Below are 13,971 nucleotides of genomic sequence, written 5' to 3'. Positions count from 1 at the left end.
GTGGCAATGCCTGGCGCTTTCTGACAGAACCTTCTTAGTTCCATGCTCAGAGAAGGCAAGGTGAGTCTTTCGCCCTTTCTCCTTCGGGTTTCCCATCCCCTGTGGTTGCTGGAGTGCAGACTTTCCCCTACTGCGTTTTGCCTCACGTATGAGCAGTTGCCCAAGCAAAGCCCATGGTTCTTCCCTGATGGTCAAGTGGTGAGCATTTGGTGCTCTCACCACCACGGCCATGGGCTCAGTTCATGGTCAAGGGCCCTGCTTTGGTGCCTTTGCCAAGACTGATCTTTGGAGGCTGTTTTCATCCTCAGAAAGGTGTTTTGAATGCAGCAAGTTCTAGTGTCTTATCATAGAATCATAGAACCATGGGGTTAGATGGGATCACATCTAGTCTAGGGCAGTGTCCCCTAGATGGGATCACATCTAGTCTAACCCCCTGCCAAGATGTAGAATTTGTTGGGCCTAAACTATCCAAGACAGAAAATTTCCAGTGAAGGAGCTTCCACAACCTCTTGTTTTTCCCTTTCAGGTCTCTCTTTTTTCTTCTTTTGTTCCATATTCCTTGCACCCTCTTTCAAACTCCAACCTCCAGGGCCTGGTCTTGATGGGCTTCTGACCTGTCCTATGGCCAGTCCCTGTCTTGTCATCTCACTTATATGGTACTCCAGCTTGTGTCAGCATTGTGCAGACAGGGCGTTTCTTGCCCCTTATCCCTGGTCAGAATTTGGTGCTCTCACTGCCATGGACTGGATTCGATTCTCAGTCATGGAAGGCTTTCACATTGTCCCTCCTCCTCAGGGATGGTAGGATTGGTTATGTGCAGCAAGCATAGTGGGGAGTGGCCAGCTGCAGGGTAGCCAGGAGGAATGTGTCTGCATACAGGACAGTAATGACACAAGCTGTCCTTGTGTTTTGCCCTGTAGCTGAATTTTGCTGTGCTGTCAGGTGCCAGTGACCCTCAAGATGGCAGGCAGTACCTAGTGACTTCCAGCAGAGCCTCCTTAGCGCAGTCGGCAGTCAGTTTCATAATTTGAAGATCCTGAGTTTGATCCTCAGAGATGGCATAGTGAGTCTTTTGCTATGTCCCTTGCACATTTTGTCACCCCTCCCCTATAGTTGCTGGAGTGCAGGCTTTCCCCTACTGCATTTCGCTTAATGAGGGCCCAGGTGTATGAGCAGCTGCCGTAGTGAAGCACGTGGTTTCTCCCTGGTAGTCTAGGCCAGCGGTTCTCAAATTTTATTGCACAGCATCCCCATTCTGACAAGAAAAATTACTACATTACCCCAGTGCGCTGTGTTACTCAGAATAGTTAGTATTTTAAATAAAATATGCATTACAAGGCTGTATCTACAAAAAGTAGCCATGAAATATTTTAATTCACAATATAATAGCAAGGCAATCTTTCTATCCAACAGTAAAAAATAAAAATAAATATGCACCTAATGGGAGGGGTGAGCTTGTATTGATGAACACAAATCCTTGAAGTAGGGCTGTGTGGCTGAGGTAAAGATGGAGGTCATCTTCAACAGTGAGATGGAACCTGTATTTGTTTTTCAGTCAAGTCAGCTTCACACAGGTAGGTGGATGAAAATGGCATGAGTGCTTTCAAAGCCGCAGATGACAGGTCTGGATAGTCTCCTCGCACAGAAATCCAGAAGTTAGCAATAGATTGCTTAGAAAATCTCAGCATCAATGTCTCATCTCAGGAAAGGTCCATTAATGTTTCTTTCACTGTAAGTGACATAACAGCACTTGCAATCATTTCTGCATTAAAGGGATTTCTAATCCATGCCTCTGTTTCCCCATCCTTTTCATGGTAGTACTCCTGAAACTGCAGTTTAAGGCTTTCCAGGAGGCTAATAATAATGGGTTGGTTGTGCAAGTCATGCCTTGGCAAGACCATTTTCATCCCATGTTCTGCTGCAACATGGCTGGCTTAATAGTTGGCACCTGAAGGTAGAGGAGAGCCTTAATAGTCCACCTCTGGAGGGTAAGTGGTAGACCATGAGGCTAGAGCAAATTTTCCCATCCACAGGTCAGAAGCCAAGAATGGAGCACCTAGATCAGCCAGAAAGCAACAGCAGGAATGCTCTTCCACAGAACTAGCTGCACTTATTTAAAAAAAAAAAAAAAAAAAAAAGTCCCCGTTGGGGCACAGGGAGGAAGCAGATGTGTCCAATTTTACTTCCATTGGCCTACAAGCCCAGATCAGGGCACTCTGCCTCCTGACTGGCTCAGAACTGGGTGTGTGGCTCTGCTTCCACCAATCAGAAGCCAGGCAAGCTTGTCAGCGCACAGTGCCAGGAGCCCTGTTTGAATTGCAGATTTGTACTGGTGGAACTCTGGCTTTCTCCCAAGCACCAGGAAGCCCAGGAAACCTACCAAGGGCTCACTAGGATTGCCCCATGGAAGCCTGACTCTATCAGGAGGCCTTACCTGCACTTGACCCCACAATCAGCCAACTAGCTGCACAGATGAGTTCATAAGCAATCATAGCATTTTATTAACCCCAATCAGCCATAGTGATGTGGTTAGTGATAAGGATTTGTTGCTTTCCCCAACACAACTTAGGTTTGATTCCTGGTCATGGAAACCTCTTACCTTGTTGCCTCTGGAGGTGCTGCTCCTTGGAGGCTGCTTTGAACTTAGCATACTCTAGTTTCTTGTTTTTTTCCCTTTATTTTTCTTTGTTCCCGTGCTCCCTTTCAACCTTCGAACTTCCAGGGGCTGGTCTCGATGGGTCTTTGATTTATCCTCTGGCCTACCCCACCCCCCAATCCCACACACATGTTCCTCCACCTCATGTCAGCATTGTGCAGAGATGGTGCCTCATGCCTTTTCTCCCGGCTGGTCCAGTGAGCCAGAGGTAACATTGGTATGACATGTTAGATTTCACAACAGAATGAAGTGGAAGTTTTTTTTTATTCAGAATGCATATGCTAGCAGATAATCAGCGGGGAGTGGAAGAAAGGGTAACAAAGTTGAGAATTAATTTGGGGAATCCATGCTTGCCCCCACACATGTGGAATAGGAGGAACAATTTATTCTGTGCTTCTATATGGTCTGTCAGTCATGGTTCTCAAACTGTTCTACAAATAAAACCTTTATAGAAGTGGAATCTATTGCTGAGAGGTTGAGCATACCTCAAGTGTACTTAATTTTGGAGGGAAGGAAGTTGCTGTAAAGCAGGGGTTCTCAAACGGGGGGTCAGGACCCCTCAGGGGGTCAACAAGGTTATTACAGGGGGGCATCATGAGCTGTCAGCCTCCACCCCAAACCCCGCTTTGCCTCCAGCATTTAAAATGGTGTTAAATATATATAGTGTTTTTAATTTATAAGGGGGTCAACACTTAGGCTTGCTATGTGAAAAGGGTCACCAGTACAAAAGTTTGAGAATCACTGCTGTAAAGTTACCTACACTGCCTACAAACTTGGTGTCTCCATTTATTGGGTAATTACTTCAGAATTAAATTATATAAAGTTATTTACACTACAGGAATGAATCTCAGATCAGTTGAAGTCTCCTGCATCAATGTTATGTCATTTTGGGAATCTTCTGATGTTCGACATTTGGACTGCTGGAGGTTGAAAGGCATGATTGTGGAGGAGGAGGAGAATGGATAGTAGAAAGAAATCAGTGCAGTAATAGACCAAGTGTGTGAAAAGGTGGGAGAGAAAAAAGGCAGATATACAGAATACGGTCAGATGGTGAGACGTATTGTGACAATGTACAAGGAGAACAAAAATTATTTTAAAAACCCAACTATTTTTATAAAGTTAATATGAGCAAAAGAGAAAATCAGTATCAAGTTACAAACAAAAATAGATTTTAGAGCAAGAAGAAAGGGAGGAAGAAAATTACATGGTGTTTTTTATTTTTTAGAAAGTTATTTGCTCAATGTGCTGAACCTGTGATTTAGCAATGGCCTGGCTATTTCTAGTAAAAATAAAATACTTAGTCTCCTACCCTTTGACCATGCTGCAGGTTTGACCCTGTGCCTTTTGAACACTGTCACCCTCTTTTTATAAGGATTGCCAGGTACAGTATAATTTGCAGTTTCCTTTATACTTAGAATAAGATGAAGGTGGTACATAACATTTAAAATTCAAGAGCACCGCACCCCAATATTTGCTGAATATTGTTCTAAGTATTCATTTCCTATAATTAGCAACTGAGCTTCCTAAAATGCAGAACAAGAAAATCTCTTGCATGCCACGTTAATGTATAATATACAAATGTCCTTCAGACAGCATCTTTTGCTTTATAGGTATGCAGCTTCAGCTAGCTGCTAATGGTTTTCTATTTTACATGTGACCCCCATCTCCGGCTGTGGGTAGATAATCAAGTGGGTTTTGGCTTCCAAATCAATTAGAAAGGCAATAGTGCAAAACTACTTTGGATCATGAAACTGAGAACTGGCTTGGCTAGCAACACAAGGATGTGATCCCGTTAAGTACTGCAATTCACACCCTAAGTTTAAAAAATTGATCCCACATTTCTGACTTAAAATTGACTAACTTTAAAACACCTATATTAATTAAATACAGAAACATGACTTTTTTGCTTCATTTGTGCATGTGGTGCTGTGTGTACAATTAGACTAACTGTAGTCAGTTTCCTGTTGATTAGGTTCCTTACAAAGCCAGAAGAGAAAAATTGAAAAAAAGTGATTGTAAAAGCACAAAAATTAGCGTGTGTGTGTCTGTCTCTCTCTCAAGGCCAAGAGTAGTAGCCAAAACTGCTTTAAAATCTAGTCAACATGAAAAATTGAGTTAAAGTTGACAGTGTCCCTTTTAAAAGGCACAAATACAACAGAAGACAACTCACTTTGATTGTTACTAACACACACACACAAAAATTACTTATTGAAATTGTCAGTTATCAAGAAACATACATGAGTAGAAATATATGATTTATAAAAAGTAGCAGCAACAATGGCATTCTAAAAGGTTGAGTCTCTGCATGGTCATTTATTTTAAAGATTATGCATCTGTGGTAAATACATCATGTTTTTACATAATTTAATTTTATTAGCTTATGATAATTATAAACTTCACTGAAAAGACTCATTTGTTCCCAGACATTGCTTTTCCGGTATAAGCACATAGGTTTGCCAAGTAAACTGAAGGGAAAAAAGTGCAGTTCTGCTCAGAAAGATGACTAAAGTGACAGTGAAGTTCAACATCTGAATGACTTCCATATCAAATCTGCTTAGTTTACAAGTGAAAGGATGGCTTTCCCAAATTGCCAATGCACTAAACTGAGCTGGGAATCTGAAAAGTTAAATTACATTTTCCTGGTTTGCAATTAACTAAAGTTCTGCAAATGAAATTTAGGCCCGAATGGTGCAAATACTTAATTATGCACAGTTGAGTAACCTCAGTTAATTCAATGAGGATGTAAAATTATTCACATGACTAAGCATTTACAAGATCGGGTTTTAATTGTGTTAATGCATGAGCCACTGATAGCTATGTGGGCTTTGTGATTCTAACAGGAATAAGTATTACCAATATATTGGTCACTAAGCAGATACAATAATTCACACAGATCTACAGCGTAAGATGGTGCCATTTTAAGTCAGCCACTTCTCTATTCTGTCACTGTACTGTAAACTCAGTGTCAATCCATGAACAAAATGTTAGTGAAACTTTAATTATTCTTCCTCATATTAAACAGCTGTAGCAATTCTTTGAAATGCTGCCACAGGTTTCTCCATAGCGCAAAAAAAAAAAAAAAAAAATTATCACTGTATTGCACAATTTGTAAGTGCAGGTTATGTGCACAAAAACCATCTTAGTGTTCACATGGCAATTTGCTAAACATACATTTAAAACTATAATACAATTTACAAAATCTTTTTAAACAATTCTATTCTTAAAAGTATCCTGAGAATATTACAACGTTTATTTTACAAGCCCTTCATTTCTATGCTTTGTTTATCCCCTCAGTTGGACAAGTTTATTTTACATTAAATATTGTTGCTGTATTTTACTATTTATCTTAACAAAACAGTATACCATTTTCATTTGAGTAACTAATCAGCCTCGTATCTAGCCTAATTATAAATCAAGCTTTCTACATTTCTGAAATAGGTCAGGAAAAGTAACGTAAAATAATTTCAGAAACAGTTTTAGCTTGTTAAAAAAGATTCAAAGGCTTTGTGCATTTTTAATATTTTGGTCAGGTATTTAGGTTATGCTGTTTACATTTTGGCAAAAAAGAAAAAGCTCCAAACACCTTCAATACAAATTATATAAAAAAATCAAAGAAAAATGTAACTCTACAATATATTTTATACAACTAAGGTCATAAAGTACTTCACTCCTATATTTTTATTTGCTTTTTTTCTTTTTAAAGGTGCTTAGAAAGATAGACACAAGTATTGGAAACAAATTCAGCATCTTTTGGCTAAATACAAAAGTCTCGCTGGAAAAAATGTAAAATATTTCAGTTGCTTCCTCTCTTTACAGTTACTTAAATAAATACCCTTTATCTAAAGATAAATTCTAATTCCTTATCCTATACAACACCTGTCTGTAGTTTGTCTTGTCAAGATTAAAGCTTCACACATTATCTTTACACAGTTTTATTAGGAAGATATCCATGTATTTGCATATTTTGAAAAGGGGGAGTTCAGGGTTAAAAATATAGGCTTTTTTAAAGGTAAGACTGCCATTCTGCTGACAATGTTTCAAGCTATAGCATAGAAAACCCAAGTTATGGAATATCCTTCAGTTTCTTATACCCTAGGTGAGAGAGAAAGGGCTCAGGTGAGTTGCGGAGGTAACCAGCTTGGATTCCACAAATGGGAGGGTGGTGGTGGTTCATCATATCAGTGTCCCATGGGCCAGTTCCTTCTGTGGCATAAGCACCTGCTTCAGAGGCAGAGATTTGCTTATTTTCTAGACAGAAGGGCAAACTCTTATTCATGGCTGCCAAAGAGTAAAAGTTTGTAGGGAGACAGTTGTGGTTGTCAGAGTAAAGGGTTATCGTGATATAAGGTTTCCATCTGGACCTGGCTTGGGAGAAGGCCAGGTGTTCAGTGTGAGAAAAGCCCATGCTCTGAACAGAGGAGAGTTTACCACAAAAAGGGGGGAGGAGGGGACGGGACATTTCAGCAACATATTTTGTGTGTATACATTATAAATATATATTTTACAGCGTCAGCTATGATTCCTACATTAGGCAATATAATCCAAATCTGAAGGACCTTGTTAATCTTTAAGGCATCACGGATTTAAGCTCCAGGAAATAAATATGAACACAGAAAAGCAAAAATCTTTGTGGCACCAATTGTAAAACTATCATTGGTACATGACATTTGTTGGCATTTCCATGAAAAATATTATCAGAAAACTTACACACAGTATTGACAAAAATATCAGAGCATAAATTTCACTTCATTTTTCAATACTTCATTTACTGGGCTAAATTGATCAGGCAAGATTCTCATTTTTACTGTTCCATCAGCTCCACAGGAGAATATGTGATTTGCTGGTCCTGTCTCAATCTGCATGACCCCTGTCCCAATGTTTCTGAAGATTGACTGTCGAGCATGCTCATTGATGAAAGTGTGAAGAAGATTAAAGGTAGATAAACTCCATACCTGAAAATTATTAAAACAAATAATCAGTAATGTTTATGCTTTCTCAACTCACTGAAAATCATTAATGAAAACTCAGACCACCTAGCTTGATCAGATGTTTCATACTTGGTCTTCATTTTCAATCACTAATATTCTCATAAAAATATTTAACTATAAAAATGCCATTAAGGTAACATCAAGGTTGCACAGATAAACATTGAAGTCTGGAAGTACAAAAGTTAAGGCTCATCACAGTATTTTAGAAGTTAAGACCTACTGAATGATCCATTTCCCTGGCAATGCAAAATTCTAGTTTAGTATTTTTAAGTGCGATTAGAATTTTGCAAATACTTAGTATGAACACATTATACAATGCCTTGTCCCACCAAATTAAAGTTACCTTTATATTGCCTTCTGCCGATCCTGTAACAAAGTATTCTTCTGCAGGATCCACAGCAATTGCTTTAACGGGAGAATCATGACTCTGGAATAGCTGTCGTTGTTGCTTTTGGCGAAGATCAAGTATACAAGTAAAGCCTTTTCTGCCTCCTGATATTAAAAGCTGATGTTTTGGAGCATATGCTAGCACAGTTGCCCCAGTATCATGACAGATAAAAGCTAAAATACAAAATAAAGAACATAATACGTTAGAGAACATAATACATCAGCTTTAGCCTCCTCTTCAGCGCTAATGGTTTAACACAGTAGCAACAGGAACACGGGCTACTGAATTAGATGGAGCAATGATCTGATCCAGTGTAACAATTCCTATCTATGATAGTGGCCAATTCCAGATACTTCTGAGAAAGGCACAAGAAAACCTGCAGTACACAGTTAAGAAATAACCTGCCCACAGGGAAAGTTTCTCTTACCCCTTCTAGTTATAGGTTTTCTTATGTCCTGAAGCATGAGGGTTTCCCTCTTTCCCCAAAAAACTTTTTAATCCTTGTTAGTGTAACGCTAGATGTTATCCATATAAACGTCTAATCTTTCTTTCAATTCTGTTAAACTTAGTGTCAGTGATATCTTGTGACAATGAGTTCTAGACTACTTGTGCATTGTGTTAAAAGTATTTCCTTTAATTATTTTAAATCTGCTGCCTTTCAGTTTCCTTGAATGTTGTTCCTGTTGTTCTTTAGTAACCGGAATAGGCAAACAGAGGTGCTTGAACCTTATCAGGACTGCAGTAGGAGAAGGAAGATGACAGTAATCAGTAGAGCTGGCCAAAACTCTGAATGTCTGTTTCATGGACCAAAACCAAGTTTTCTGAAATTTCCACCAGACCAGAGATTCTGAACAATTTCATTTCAGAAACACAAACATGCTGTTTCTGAAATAAAATATGCTCCCCAGGTTCCCTGGCAGCTGCTGAAAGAAACTGAGGTGATTCTTGTCAGATCTGCTGCAGCCCACCACTGAATAGCATTCATGAAACTGACCAATGAAAATGTTACCCCAAAAAAAAAAAAGTTCCTTATCTGGTACAGCAACTAACTGGAATTCTTCAAGATTGTGTAGTTCCTTTATGTAGTCCACTATGGATGTGCTGTGTTCTGTGCACTGGATACTGGAACATTTTTGCTAGCAGTGTTGATTGGCCCATACCTGCGCCCTCCTCCTCATGCTCCAAACTAAAGGCTTAAAAGGGAGGCATGGACCCGACCACCTTCAACAGTTCCTTTTCTATTACTAAAGGATCCGAAGCTGAGGGGAAGAAGAGCATCACAGTGGAATACAGATGGGGAACATGCACCTCGAACAACTCCAGTTACTGTACAAAGTAACTAACTTCTCTTTCTTCAAATGATGGTCTCTATGTGTATTGCACTGTAGGTGACTGACAAACAGTATTTGTTGAGGAGGAGGAGGGTGTGAGGACCTCTGTGGTACCGATGACCGGAGAATTGCTATGCTGAAAGATGAGTCAGCTGCCAAAGCTTGCACCAGGACATAGCATCTTGTAAAGGTATGGACAGAACCCCATGTTGCTGCTTTACAGATTTCAGTGAGAGGAACATCACAGTGAGACTACTGAAGCAGCCTTGGCACTAGTTGAGTAGGCTCTCACACCTTATGGAAGGGGGTGTCTGTTAATTTGTAACACAACAGAATGCAGTGCAGCCTGAAATCCACTTTGAAAGTCTTTGAGAACAGAATATTTTGCCTCTTATCAGGTCAGCAAAGAATATAAAAAGTCTATTTCCTGAAATATTTTGTTCTTTTTGTAGGTAGAACACCAGAGTCTGATGGACATCCAGAGAATTAAATCTCCAGTCCTCCCTGGTAACATGCAGTTTTGGAAAGACGAGAGGTAACTGAATTGTTTGATTCAGACAAAAATCTGAGATTACTCTTGGAAAATATTGAGGGTGAAGTCAAAGAAACGTTGTCCTTATGGAATACTGTATGGTGGATCAGCCATATGGGCTCCCAGCTCTCATACTTTTCTAGCTGAGGTGATGGCCAGAAGAAAAACAATCTTCACAGATTTGTGGGTCAAAGAGCACAAGGCCAGGAGTTCAAACAGAGACCTTATTAATGCTGACAGAATCAGGTTGAGCTCCTGTGATGGAATAAGCCTTTCAGAAAATAGTCATCCCAGAATGGGTGAAAAAAAGATTGGTTGTCATTTGGAGGATGACAGGCACTGACAGCTGCTAAGTGTACCCATAGGACACTAAGGGAAAGACCTAAAGTTTTTAAGGAAAGAAGATATTCTAATACAGTATGGATCTCAGAATCCTTGGGGTTACCTGGCAATGCTGACACAAGACAGAGAACCTTTTCTACTTAGCTAAGTAGCACTTTCTAGTGGACTCCTTTGTTCTGTTGTTAAGGATGACCTGAACTGCTTTCAAACCTGTCCTTTTTAGGTTCAACACCTACCCAAATGGCCAGGCTGTCAGGTGGAAGAAAGCCTGACTGGGGTACCTGACCTTGCCCCCTATCCTGGGTCAATAGGTAAAGGGAGGATTGGATACTGATGAATGGCATGCAGACATTTTGAAGGATGTTGGGGAACCAGAATAGTCTGGGCAGTCAGGAGGACCACTGATCCATCTTGCTTGATCTTCCTAAGAACTGAAGTAAAATGGTTGGTTTGAAAGGTATGTGTTAGTTGTCCTGACCAACAAATACAAAGTACATCTCTCTGGAGCCCTGACTTTTAAGACACAATCTAATGTGCCAGGGGGCTTAGAGAACAGAAAATGCACAAACGTATCCCAAGAGCTAGTCCCCCCTTACCTCCTCCACATCGTTGAAATATGCTCTGCACTATGGAATCATGTTGCTTCCATATGCAGTCCTTGGGAAGTGTCTGGTGCAGCTGTCTGCCAACGTCCCTGAAAGATGCACTGCCTACAGAGTGATTTGGTGCCCAACATTGACCAATTCCAAAGACTGACATCTTCTATACGTAGAGAGATGGCGATCACTCATCCTTGTTTGTTGATGTATGCTTGTCATGTTGTCTGACATCACCTGAATATGTAGAGTTTGTATGAGTGGTAGGAATCGTTTGCAGGCCTAGCAGACTGCACACATTATTAGGAGGTTTATGTGATCCGAGACTTTTGGGAGTCCACGTCTCTTGTGCTGTATACTTGACTAGATAGGCGCTGCACCTTAACAAGGAGGCACCGGTGATTAATGACTTCTACCGTGGGGGGAGAATAAAGGGGATCCCCCGGTGCACACTTGTTCTCTGTTCTCCTGCAAGGCTAGAGAAGTTTGCACTCTGGGGAAGCTAATGATTCCTTTTCGAAGCACAACAATACTATTGGTGTAGGAAATGCTTGGGCCTTCTTTTTTGTCACTATTATGGTAGATCCCACTCCTGCAGATGGTGCCTATCGCAGAGCACTCTTGCTCTTTGGAGCCAGGAGATCGATACTTTGCCCCTGAGCTTCTGATCCTCCTGTGGCAGGGCGTGGAGTCTCATCCAGCCTTGATGCTGTCAAGGAAGAGACCATCGTGCTCGGAAGAGTGCTTCTCGGTGCCTCTGCCTGCAGTACAGCCTGGGGCCTCATTGTGCAATCCATAAATAATCTTTGAAGGCATACTCATGGCCTTGGCAAGTTCTAGTGCAGAAGAATCTGCAAATGCTGCCCTTCAAGGGGACAGGAGTTTGCACAAGGCAGTTGAGGCACTTTAAGTGGTTATCATTGACTGGGAAAGTCTGGCGGCAGGAGACATCTTTCTTGAATCTCAGGCTCTTGGGCACAGTAGTCACCCCATATAGGGGTGATAGAGGGAGACCTCCGTCCATCCCTAAAACTATCCTAACTAAAACTTCCTAAAAATAAGTAAAAAAAGAAGACTATTTACCATTATTTACAGGTAACATGTTAAGGACCACAGCAAATGGTACGGACATTGAAAGGTTCCCTCTCAGACCATGAGAAGGTAGAAAGGAACTGGAGAGGGCCTGCACTGTCCCTTATGCCCTCAGTTCAGTGCACAAGAAGGAGAAGATCACAGGCACAGACAAATGGACACTGCTAGCAACACTCTTCTGGTCTCAGACATATGGAGGGCATGTGCACGCACAGTGGAATGCACATAGGGACCATCACTTGAAGTGGAACTCATGCTATGTTAAGTACCACTTCAGCTGAAGTCTAGTTAAAATGGTATAGGACTGGACAGTGTATGAAAATAAAGATGCAGAACATATTTCAAAAAGAATATGGCAAGTGTGATCTTTAGAGTTCCATTCTGAGAAGTAGCTATGATAAACGCCATCACCTTACTCAGCACATTTGCTCACTGTTCATGTTGGGGCTGTATAGTTTTGATAGCCTCTGTCTCAATAGAAGGAGGGCTCAATCTCCCCAGGGAGAAGCTGACTAGCATAGTGAAGAAATTGTTAAACTAACAGAAAAACGGGAGGGTAAAAAGAAGGAAGATACAAGCACTCAGCACAAAACTGATGTTGAGAACAAAGCTAATCAAGGAAGCAAAGGACATGAGGAGGAATTCCTGAATTGCCTATACACCAATGCTAGGAACCTGGGTAAGACAAACAAAAGGAATGGGAATTGCTCATTTATGAGACAAATTTCATCTAGTTATTACTGAAACCTGGTGGGCCGATTTGCACTATTGGAGTGTTAAAGAGAACAGTTATAACCTATTTAAGAGGAATTGAGTGGGCAAAAGGAGAGTGGGAATGGCACTCTGTCAAAAATGTCATTACCTGTTTAAGTCACTGATAACTCAGAAGAAAATTATCTTGAATGCTAATAGATCAATGTCCTAACAGAAAACATACAAGGTGGGGTATTAGTTAGTGTCTGCTACAGATCACCAAATCACACTAGGGAACAGGATGACCGCTTCCTTACACACCTATCTATATAAGAGATAAATAAATTAGATATGGGGGAAAATGCATGATCACAGAAGACTTCAATTTGAGTGACATATGCTGGAGGTCTCATGCTGCCAGTACTAAAACATCCTTGGAATGTCTAAACATCATAGTTGACACCTTCTTACTTAAAAGTATTACAACCAACACAGGGGGAATTCTTTATTAGATCTTGTCGTAATGGATTAAGAGGAATGATCACAGAATTAAAATTAGCGGTAGCTAAGGTACAAGTGATCATGGCATGTGTGATCATATTTATAATGTGCAAACAGAATAAAGTTCAGACCAATAATATAATATTATATATACACACATATATATATATATACACACATATATATATATATATATATACATACTTGCTGCTTTAATAATCCAGGCCAGTAATATATACATACACTTGATGCCGAATTTCACAAAGCTGAAACAATTATGAGCCAAATCAGCTGGGAGGAAGAATTTAAATCAGAAAAGTGTGAACGATAATTGGGATTAATTTAAAAACATCTTACTAGATGTCCCAAAAGCAACAATCTCATAATTAAGGAAAAAGGTTGTGCTGGTTAAAAAGCCAGCCTGGTATAGAGGGGAAGTGAAGGCAGCTATTTAAATACATGTATAACAAATGGCAAAAAGTTGATAGTAATGAATATAAATCAGAAGCTCAGAATTGTAGAAAATTGACAAGGGAAGTGAAGGGATACAAGGAGGAATCTATGCCCCACAGAGTTAAGAGCAATAAGGAGGAGTTTTTAAAATATTTTAGAAACAAAAAGAAATTGGGACAGTGGTATTGGTCCATTACTAGATGGAAATGGTAGAATTATCAATAATAATGCAGAAAAGGCAGAAGTATTCAATAAATATTTCTGTTCTGTGTTTTGGGGGGGAAAAAACAGATGATATAGTCTCATCATATGTTAACAACAGTCTTTCCTTTCCACTAGTATCTCTGGAGGAAGTTAAACAGAAGCTACTTAGAGCAAGACATTTTTAAATCAGCAGGT

The 13,971-nt window shown here is 40.2% G+C and overlaps 1 protein-coding gene across 5 annotated transcripts in view; it reads right to left on the bottom strand.

Annotated features, from left to right (window-relative positions):
• Positions 1 to 7,383: 7,383 nt before the first annotated feature.
• DMXL1 (Dmx like 1) overlaps positions 7,384 to 13,971 on the bottom strand; it is a 148,637-nt gene continuing 142,049 nt past the window's right edge. For all 5 annotated transcript variants that reach the window (XM_065406803.1, XM_065406804.1, XM_065406805.1 and 2 more), the window contains 2 exons: positions 7,988 to 8,205; positions 7,384 to 7,608 (listed from right to left, as the gene is read on the bottom strand). In XM_065406803.1, the coding sequence (XP_065262875.1) occupies positions 7,384 to 7,608; positions 7,988 to 8,205 (443 nt within the window). The remainder of the gene's footprint in view (positions 7,609 to 7,987; positions 8,206 to 13,971) is intronic.

The sequence above is a fragment of the Emys orbicularis genome, chromosome 6, assembly GCF_028017835.1.
Source record: "Emys orbicularis isolate rEmyOrb1 chromosome 6, rEmyOrb1.hap1, whole genome shotgun sequence".
In the NCBI taxonomy this organism is placed as follows: Eukaryota; Metazoa; Chordata; order Testudines; family Emydidae; genus Emys; species Emys orbicularis.
This window is presented reverse-complemented; position numbering and strand designations above follow the sequence as displayed.